Source organism: Osmerus mordax, chromosome 14, assembly GCF_038355195.1.
Source record: "Osmerus mordax isolate fOsmMor3 chromosome 14, fOsmMor3.pri, whole genome shotgun sequence".
NCBI classification, from domain to species: domain Eukaryota; kingdom Metazoa; phylum Chordata; class Actinopteri; order Osmeriformes; family Osmeridae; genus Osmerus; species Osmerus mordax.
Genome location: NC_090063.1, coordinates 14,680,913 through 14,690,881, shown reverse-complemented (window position 1 = coordinate 14,690,881; position 9,969 = coordinate 14,680,913). Strand labels below are relative to the sequence as shown.

The 9,969-nt window shown below is 50.9% G+C and overlaps 1 protein-coding gene across 1 annotated transcript; it reads right to left on the bottom strand.

Moving 5' to 3' along the window:
* Positions 1 to 3: 3 nt before the first annotated feature.
* On the bottom strand, positions 4 to 7,377 carry apba1b (amyloid beta (A4) precursor protein-binding, family A, member 1b). The gene is made up of 12 exons (XM_067250351.1): positions 5,572 to 7,377; positions 5,158 to 5,337; positions 4,945 to 4,984; positions 4,666 to 4,811; positions 4,002 to 4,034; positions 3,720 to 3,806; positions 2,711 to 2,911; positions 2,333 to 2,512; positions 1,777 to 1,989; positions 1,236 to 1,355; positions 713 to 853; positions 4 to 408 (listed from the first exon to the last, which is right to left on the bottom strand). The coding sequence occupies exons 1-12, from the start codon at positions 7,375 to 7,377 to the stop codon at positions 337 to 339; spliced, it is 3,219 nt and encodes a 1,072-aa protein (XP_067106452.1). The 3' UTR covers positions 4 to 336.
* Positions 7,378 to 9,969: the final 2,592 nt, after the last annotated feature.

Sequence of the window (9,969 nt, the reverse complement as noted above, 5' to 3'; positions counted from 1 at the left end):
GTTCAATTTCACAGTTGTCTTTGGTACTGATAAAACACATCACGTTAACACTGCCTGGTGAATTAATCTGTGCCTTCTTACTCGGGAGAAGACGCTCCTGCCACGGTCATACGATGTCATGACAGTAACAGATTAAGGCAAGTCAGTTCTGAGACGAACATAAAGTACTGTGTGACATCAAACACGACTAGGTAATTAACAAGCAATAGGTCCAAGACTGCGTGAACAAACCAAAGTGAAGAAATAACTTGGTAAGAGGTGGGAGGAGTGAGATGGTAGGGTAGAGGGGTGAGTTGGGAAGGGTGGTAGGGGTTTTGAGGGTTGTGTGATGCACAGTCAAATGTAGACAGGCTGTTCCTGGGCTGTCAGCAGACGGTACATGGCTGCCGGCATTGTCTTCATGTGGATCTGAAACAGGATTTGTATTTATTAATGAGCGTTAATCCAAATAGTGCACACAGAAGGTACTACAGATAATCAAGAATCACAAGTGTAGTTCTTCAGTATTTCAGTGATTAGAGCCTTGGAGCAGACTTTATTTCCCACTGTTACTTCAATAATAATTCATTATATATTTTGCAGACGCTCATTCAAAGCAACATACAGAAGGGGGTTTGAATCTGTGACCTTGATGCGCAGACAAATGCTCTAACCACTGAGCTGCGCTCACCCCTAAATCGAGGCACCTGCTGCATGAAAAATGTTTACGTACTTCGCCCACGGCGTTGGACAGGATGTAGACGATCTTCTCGTGGGGCGTGGCCACCACGCTCTGGCTGTTGATCTCGATGATGCGGTGGCCCACCCTGACCCCGCCCCTCTCTGCTATCCCACCCCTCATCAAGCTGCAGATCTGTGGGGGGAGGGGGGGAGACAGAAGTGGGAGGAGGGAGGAGAGAAAGGGAGGGAGGAAATAAAGAGGAGGAGAGAGGAGGACAGGAACACGGGAGGAGAGAGGAGGACAGATGGAGGAGAGAGGAGGAACAGGAACAATATACAAAATCAACGTTATTCCTGAACTGTTTCTACTGACATAAGGCGATAAAACACTTTCTAATAAAAAACGGCAAACTATAGCAGTATAACCCTATCAAATATAATACAAATATTTACTTATTAAAAACTACAAATGTTAATGCTATACTCTGCCCAGCCTGACACAGACCACACAGAATGAGAACTAGGTAACACTGATTACACACACAGAACTAGGGGGACAGCTTCCTGATACCCACAATGCCGTTCTGTACGCTGAAGCCCAGCTGGTATCGTAGATCCGGTCTGCGTATGAGCACCATGGTAACAGGAGGACACTTGACCATGTTCATCTTGATCCTGGACTGGGGCTTCAGACCCTGGGAGGGTGGGGGTGGGGGGGTGGAAGAACAGGTTGGGGTTAGGAACAGGGAGAAAACAGAGGAAAGAGAAAGCAAGAGAGATAGAGACAGAGAGAAGGAGAGAGTGAAAGACAGAAAGAGAGAAGAAGCCAAAGTGAAAGACAGAGAGAGAGTGAGAGAGACAGAGAAAGAGAGATAAAAAGTGAGAGAGATGTAGGCAAAGAGAGAGTGAAAGCGAGAAAAAGAGCCAGAGAGAGAGTAGAGGAGAGAGAGACAGACAGACAGACTGGGAGAGAGAGTAGAGGAGAGAGAGACAGACAGACAGGGAGAGAGAGAGAGACAGAGTGACAGACAGGGAGCGAGAAACAGAGCGACAGACAGGGAGAGAGAGACAGAGCGACAGACAGGGAGAGAGAGAGACAGAGAGATGGGGACAGACCTTGATGATGCTCTGGCAGGTGTTGAGAGGCAGTCCCACCAGACTGGTCCCGTTAATAGTCATTATCTGGTCTCCGATGTTGAGCCGACCGGACTTCTCCGCCGGCCCAGAATGCATCATGCTGGCGATGATAACGGTGGGCAGGATGGAACCCCAGCCGCTCTCCACAATCACCACGCCCAGAATCTCCCCCTTCTGCTTCTCTATGTACACCTGAGATATGAGAGAAACCAAGGATTTAATTTCTTAGCTCATTAGCTATAGTGTCATATTACATGTTCTACTGTATTTCCACTCTAACCTGTATTGTGTACAGATGACACAGTAACACTGAGAGGGGTTTTGGCAGTCAGACAGTCAGACATTTGCATAACTTCCTGCTAACGATGACACACACACGTGTGTGTTTGTGGTTGTGACTGACCGTCAAGGGTAAGTCACATTCAATCTCTCCAACCACCTTTATCTCCACCTCTTCTCCAACTCAATCAACCAAATCTTCTCCTCCACAAAGCTGCCCGCTTGTCTCTCCCCCGCCCCCTGCTGGCACACTCACGTCTCTGCAGTTCTCCGACTTGGAGAAGTGGATGAGGTCATCGTTGTACATGTCCTGGGTGTTGAGCAGGTCGCTGTACTCCCGCTGGCTCAGGTCCTCAGGGTCGATGCCATTGGCTCTCAGGAACTCCTGGTAGGCCACACTGAACGCCTGGCCGATGGACTGAGCTATCAGCTGGGCCTGGGGGAGGAGGCGGGAGAGCAAGAAAGAGAGAGAGATTGAAAGAAAGATGGAAACAGAGATAGAGAGACAGAGACCAAGAGAGAGAGAGAGAGAGAGAGAGAGAGAGGCAAACCAGAGTTGGAGAGACACACGTTTAAAGTACTATGTAATCCCTGATCACACTTCTGTCATATACACACACGTTCAAACACTTACATCCTCCGACTCGAACACGTGGCAGACCATCCTGTACTGGCGCCGGTCATCGCGGGCGCTGCCCGGGTGCTCGTTGGTTTGGTCCAGATTGTCCTGAGCACTTCTGGACCGTACCATCTTCCCCCTGGCCATCAGAACCACCATGTTCCCGATGTCTGCTATGTAGGAGATGGTCCTCAGGGGAAGGTCCATCAGAGACTCCTGCAGAGCAACACAGCAGGTAGTATGAGACCAGGAGGCTCTCAGACCAGGAGGCTCAGAGACCAGGAGGCTCAGAGACCAAGAGGCTCTCAGACCAGGAGGCTCAGAGACCAGGAGACTCTCAGACCAGGAGGCTCAGAGACCAGGAGACTCCCAGACCAGGAGGCTCTCAGACCAGGAGACTCCCAGACCAGGAGGCTCCCAGACCAGGAGACTCCCAGACCAGGAGGCTCTCAGACCAGGAGACTCCCAGACCAGGAGGCTCAGAGACCAGGAGGCTCTCAGACCAGGAGGCTCTCAGACCAGGAGGCTCTCAGACCAGGAGGCTCTCAGACCAGGAGACTCCCAGACCAGGAGGCTCCCAGACCAGGAGGCTCAGAGACCAGGTATCATAAGACATCCTGGGTTGGTGCTTTTGAAAAGCCTTAGGACATTATTATTAAGTGCTACGAGAAGGATATCTGTTAATAATAGTTATGAATAAGTCCTATGAGAGGGATAGTGTTATTGATAAGTCCTCCGAGAAGGGTAGTGTTATTGTGTTATTGATGAGTTCGACGAGAGGGAGAGTGGTATTGATCACAGTAGGGACACCAAAGCCCAGCATGTCCTCTCAAATAGACAAAAGAAACAAACAAGGGCAGTATAGTTGCAAAGTTGTATGCTTGTCCAGTACGGGGGACATGAATGAAGGAGGATTCGAGGTATCCACGGGCTAGTGTTAGTGATAAACAATATTATTGATGAGACCTACAACATTATTATTGACAAGCCCTAAGGCAGAGCTCGTGTGAGGGATAAGTCCTACCTGATTGTCAGCGTGCAGAACTTTGATCCTCTGCGTGGACATGAAAAGATCTACTTCTGTCGAGGCTGGGAGTTCTGTCTCGGGGGGCTGCTGGGGGAGGAGGGGGGAGGGAGGGAGGGAATAGGGGAGGAAGGAGGATGGAAGAGTTTCACCACACACATCCTACTGTCTCATTTAGAACAGACACATCCAAAATAAAAAGAATTTAAATCGTTTTTCATTTCTATACAGAACAGCACAGTGACTGTTAGGCTAGTAAGATCTATGAAAACCAGCAGTTACCTTCTTCCTGTTTTTAGCTTGTTTCTGGGCAGCCTGCGTGGAAGAGGGGAGCAGCAGAAACAGAGACGGGGAGGAGACGGACAGAGCGACAGGTCAAGACAGACAAGGCTTGAGGTGGTGGCCACACCGGATTGGCTGAGACAGAGGCTGGTCGTTCGAAATGGAATATTATGGGATGTGAGGTTTTAAGGGTGTGTGTTTGTGTGGGCGAGTTGTGATGGTTAGCTGTCTGTCACTTCTGACACCACACATGTATTTTCCCCAGGGGGTTAGAGAGTCAATATCATGAGAGTCCCTGATCTGTCACCAGGACACACACAACACTATATCTGAACATCAGCTTCCCTCACACTGGCTGAGACTGTACACTTCTCAACTACATAAATACTGTCATACTTATTGTATGCTTGTTATTTCGCTATACAGTTATACTCTGCTGTAACTTGTAAACTATTTCTAAATTGTTTTGGATAAATGCTTCCGTTAAATTAGTCAAATGTTCAAATGTGGATGTACTGTTGGTCGGTTGGCTGGATCTCATCCAAAACACCTCTATATTACAGGCAGTGGAAATCAGAGTGACACAGCGAAGGGAAAAGAAAGTAGGCGAAGGGAGGAGAGAGGAGGCCGGGGGAGGAGAGAGGAGACCAGTATTGAGACTCACCCGGACTCTGCTCATTGCCTCCTGGGCTTGCTGCATGCGGGCCGACTTTGTGGGTGTCCTCTCCGACAGCAGGTGGGTGGAGCCAAGGTAGCTCGCTGCAAAGATGATGCCGTCGATGAGGTCATCTGGGTCACATGGTCCAGGGACTGTCAGGGTGATAAAAGGGGTTTATATTTTATTAATGGTATATGTATGGCAGGATATATATATATATATATTAATACATTATATATAACATGTATTTATGAATGTGAGGTAATGATGTTCAGTGTCACTCACCCTCCACAAATGTAGGAAAGGAGGGCATTGCTCGTCGTATCTGAAATGTTCAAACACGGAGTATAAATCACTCTGTAGTTATCCTCGTAATCACAGTGTAGCACTGTAAACTCCAAATATCAACCGTTCTTAAAGTAACATAAGCATCGGTGTCACGTACAGCGTCCTGTCTGATGGTACGTCACACCTGATTGGCTATATCGGTTGAGTTACCTCTTCTATGGTTGGCTGAGGCAGCCTGGGAGGTTCCCTCTGCTGGGATTGGTGAGTTCTAGAAGACTCCGCCCTCACATTGAAGGCAGGCTCTGGGATTGGAGCAGAAGCTGTAGTAGGAGCTGGGGGATAGAGGGATGGAGACTGAGAGAAAGATTGGGAGGGGGACTGGGGAACAGACTGATAGAGGGAAAGACAGGAAAGGGGGGGAGAGAAGGGAGGAGGGGGTAGTCAGTGTAGCCCGCATAGCCACTGTTAAAATAGCCATTTTAAAGGGATGAACTTACTTACATTAAACTTGCCCAAAGCTCATTACATTAAACTTTCTTAAAGTTAATCTAACATTTAGCTGAGATATTTCACAAGCTCTGAGCTCTGAGTTATGCAGTTATTTGGTGTTGTGTGTCAACTCACGCTGTTGTTGCCCCCTAGTGGCTGTGAGGGGAACTCCTCCTCTGAAGGACTGACCTCCTGCCTCATCACCCAGACTGGCTCTATGGAGCGGTCAGGGGTGTAGGGGGACCGCACGGTCTTAATCTTCACCTCCTCTATGGCCTCTTTGATATCCTTAATAGCCAGAGTGATCGCATCTCCCGATCCCCTCGCACTCTTCTCCGAGAGGCCCGTCTCATCCTGGGACTCGCCTGGACCGGCCCTGCCAGGGCGAGGGCACTCTACCTGGGCTTCCGCCATAGTGTACCTGGTGGGTGGCGGCAAATTGTGGGAACTGAGGCTTTCCCTGGAGCTGTCGCCCTCGCCGTCTGAATGCCCGTTGTAGTGGTGAAGCCTGGAGCCCACGGAGGTCCCCTGCCAGGCACTGGGCCGGTGGGATCCCACGTCCCTGCTCTGTCTGGGGGCTCGGAAATCGCGATCAGCAGGGTGGGGCTCTGGAGCTTCCCTGGGTCTGTGTCTGTGGCTGGGGTAGGACTGGTCCGCTCTCCTCCCTGACCTCCTACCAGGCTCCCTGGGCAGCTCTGGGTAGGACACCTTGAGGGGTTCAGGGAAGGAGCTGGGGTAGGATTTGGCATAGGGCTCGGAGTAGGAATCTGAAAAGGGCTCGTGGTTGGAATGCGGGTGAGCCTGGGTGTAAAAGTCAGCGTAGGTTTTGGGGTAGGAGGTGGAGTAGGAGTAGGAATCTGGGCTTCTCTCGTCGTCGGGTAAAGGGTCGTCGTCGGGGGTGGGGCTCTGGCTGGGATCCTCGTCGTATTGGTCAAAGTGGTCGAGTTGATGACGCAGGGGCGGGAACTTGGGCGTGTCCGGGGACGAGGGGGTGGATGGTGATAGGAGGGGAGGAGGGCTGTGGGGAGGAGCCTCCATGCTCAGAGAGGCAGCACTCTCTGTGTCAGAGCATGGGTCGTTTGCTCCCTCTTCCTCCTCATCCCTCCCTCCATCTTCACTTCTTTCAACCCCAACATCCTCTCCTCCCTCCTCTCCTATACCCCCTCCTTCATCCTCCTCTGCCTCCTCTCCTCCCTCCTCTCCTTCAACCCCTTCTTCGTCCTCTCCTCCATCTTTTTCTTCACGTCGCTCCTCCTCTACACATTCCTCTTCCCATACTTCATCCTCCTCTCCTGGGTTCTTCCCCTCCGCACTAGTATACTGAGCTGTGATTGGATGGAACCCTTCGGCTTCTTCCTGGTTGTCCTCCAAGAGGGGGGAGGGAAGGGGGGAGGGAGGGAGCTGGTCCTCGGGGGTCAAATCCGGGGTGAGGAAATCCACCTTGTGGTCTGTAGGTGTTACTATAGCAACAGGAGTGAGGTCAGGTGCTGCAGCGTCCTGTGATTGGTGGTTCAGAGGGGCGTGTGCCACACGCTGCTGTTCCATTGGTCCATCAGGCGTCCGTCTCTCCCGAGGAGGGTCAGGTGACTGCGGCGGTCTCTGCCTGTGACCTCTGACCCTCGGGGCATTGTCTCCCTGGCGACGGTACCGGGCCACGCCCGGGCGCGGGGGGTGCGTGAGGTGGGGCTCAGAGTCGTGACCCGGGGAGGGTCGCTTGCGGTGTCGGGGGGGTCCGCGCCCCTGGTGATGCTGGTGAGGAGGAGGAGGGGGATGATGATGATGAGGGTTCTGCTCGTCCTGGCCCATCATCTGGCAGGGTCTCCAGCTCCTCCGGACAGGCTCCCCTGCAGTGCCGTTGGGCTGGCGGCTACGAGCGGCCCTAGGCTCCTCCCCCACGGCTCCCGGAGATCTAAGCTCCTCCCCCTGCTCCCTCTGACTCATGCTGCTCTGGTCTGTTCACGTTCTGAGCATGCTCCTTAGGTTTCCAAGGAAATGCTAATTGAAGCACTGCCTGGGGAGAGAGGGGGGAGAATGCAAACACTAAGGTCAACCACAGTCAAGGGTGAAACAGAGGCTAACAAAGGTCAGTGTGAAAATGGGATTTGCATGACGTGAGACCACAATGTAAGGGACATTCAATTTTCACTTTCACAACCTTGTGGCTAATTTGGGATCTGCCCTCCCACACACGCGTACAAACATGCTCACACACAAACACACACACACACGCTCACACACACAGAGCCAGTCTTCATGGTAACAGATTGGCAGAGCTGTACGGGCAGGCCCTCACTACCCTCTGGAGAGTAAATGAAATCCCAGAGGATTCATCTGTGCGGGGTTTTAATCTGAGCTGTAACACCCCCCACCTCACACACACACACACATCACTACTACTACTGTTAGGAGTCACCAGAACTTCAGCAGCTGGCAGATGGCAGATGATGATGATGAGGATGAAGAGGAGCAGAGGGTGATCAAGAGGGGGAGGAGGAGGAGGGACCCAGCCCTGGTTTCAGAGAAGACCTCAATGAGGGACAGATAGAGAGGGGGAGGGAGAGAGGGAGGAATGAAGGAATGAAGGGAGGACGGAGGGGATATTGCATATATATTGCATGGTAGAGATAAACCCTGTGTTGCTCTCTTCATGCAAATCTTCCAGCGCTGCCAGAAAATTAGATAACGTCCATGAGCTCCATATTCACCGGCCTTAATAAGCTTAGTCATGTTTCAGGGATAACACACTCGTTATCACTGGCGCATAAGCCTCTATGCCTGCACCTCCAATGAGACAGGAAGTATGTGTGAGGTATCTGGGAGCAGACCGGGAGCAGATTGAAGGAGGCCAGGGCTAAATGGAGGCTAGGGCTAAATGGAGGCTAAATGGCCGGGGTTAAAGGTTAATTCACCAGCAGATGACAAGGATATCAGGGAGCAGATACTATAGACACTGCAGCTGGACAGACACTGTGGTCTGTGCCTGTACCATGGAGGTCTGTGGCTGTACCATGGAGGTCTGTGTCTGTACCATGGAGGTCTGTGCCTGTACCACGGAGGTCTGTGCCTGTACCATGGAAATCTGTGCCTGTACCAAGGAGGTCTGTGCCTGTACCATGGAGGTATGTGTCTGTACCATGGAGGTCTGTGCGTGTCGGAGCAGAGGTCTGTGGGGGTCGGGGTGGTGCCCGGGTCACAGATGGCATGGCTGTGCTACCAGTGGAGGGACCAGGGCTAGGTTAGTAACGCTGGGAGCTGGGTACTGTACCTCCATCTGTCAGGCCCCAGAGAAAGCCACAGGGATGGGGTTTATACCAGCCCATTAACTCACTGATCTGACCCCAGCACACATAACATACACTCGTGACACAGACACACACATGCACACACACATGCACACACACATGCATACACACACACATTTGGAAGTTGACATTTTTGGTTGCATTCTGTTTACACGTTACGGGGACTGAGCGGATTGGATTAAGTCATAAACAAGGGGCTGTTGACAAAAGCTTTTATTCTGAAAGTCCCACACCGTAAACCGTTTCCATGAGGACCGTTATTTCTGGCAGCCGTTGAACGTGGAGAAATTGAAACTGACAACCTACTATAACCTAGATGGGATACAAATTCGTTCGGCACAAGAACATAAAAATTTATTTTTTACAATTGTTTAAAATGCCCTATTTCACAAACCCCTACGTTAATATCACTAATACAATATCGAACATTTTTCAACGTAAGACTTGAGTCTGTCACATTGATATAGGCTAGTCTTAATATTTTTAGCACCATACTGTCAGTTGTGCCCGGTTACGTGGTCACAAACGCCCTCTCGTATGTTGTCACGGTTTCCAGACGTGGGACCATCGAAAAACTGTGCGTGGGACACAGCCTGCTGGCAAAGAAGTGCATCTGGACCATTTAATGCAAATAGCAATCCCCCAAAACAACCGGTGTATACCAGGCTATACGTGTCAGCATAACCCGAGACCAAGGGCTTGAGATACCACCTTGTGACATGTTTCTATTCGCTTGTACCTGCGTATCGTCAGGCACAGTAAAAGCTTCCAATGACACAATCGTTCAATCGATGTAAGAATTTGCAAGTAGCGTACACCGAAATTGTGGACACACGTCGTCCCAGGCTACTATCGTTGCCAATCTCCTTATAGCTGGTAGATATGATAAATATATTTTACCTGTGTATTAGGAGCGGGTAGATCGTATTACGGTCCGCCTCGCCATCTTCCAGTCTATCTCTGTCCCTTTAGACAACTTGCATAGATTAGGCCCAAGCGGTCAGCCCCTCCTTCTGCACGGTGACATCAGAACGGATTACTGATGCACAAAGCGCCTTTCAAAGACTGCTGTAACAACATATATTGACAGTGCTGCGCCGGTCGTGCCGTATTTATGACCACCCGTTCTGCTCTGCACCACTTTTACGCACACGGAAAAAGAGAGACCGCCAATTCACTCCCTGGCCGCAATGCACCCGGACCAGCCACAACTCCAATGTAAACGCAGCAC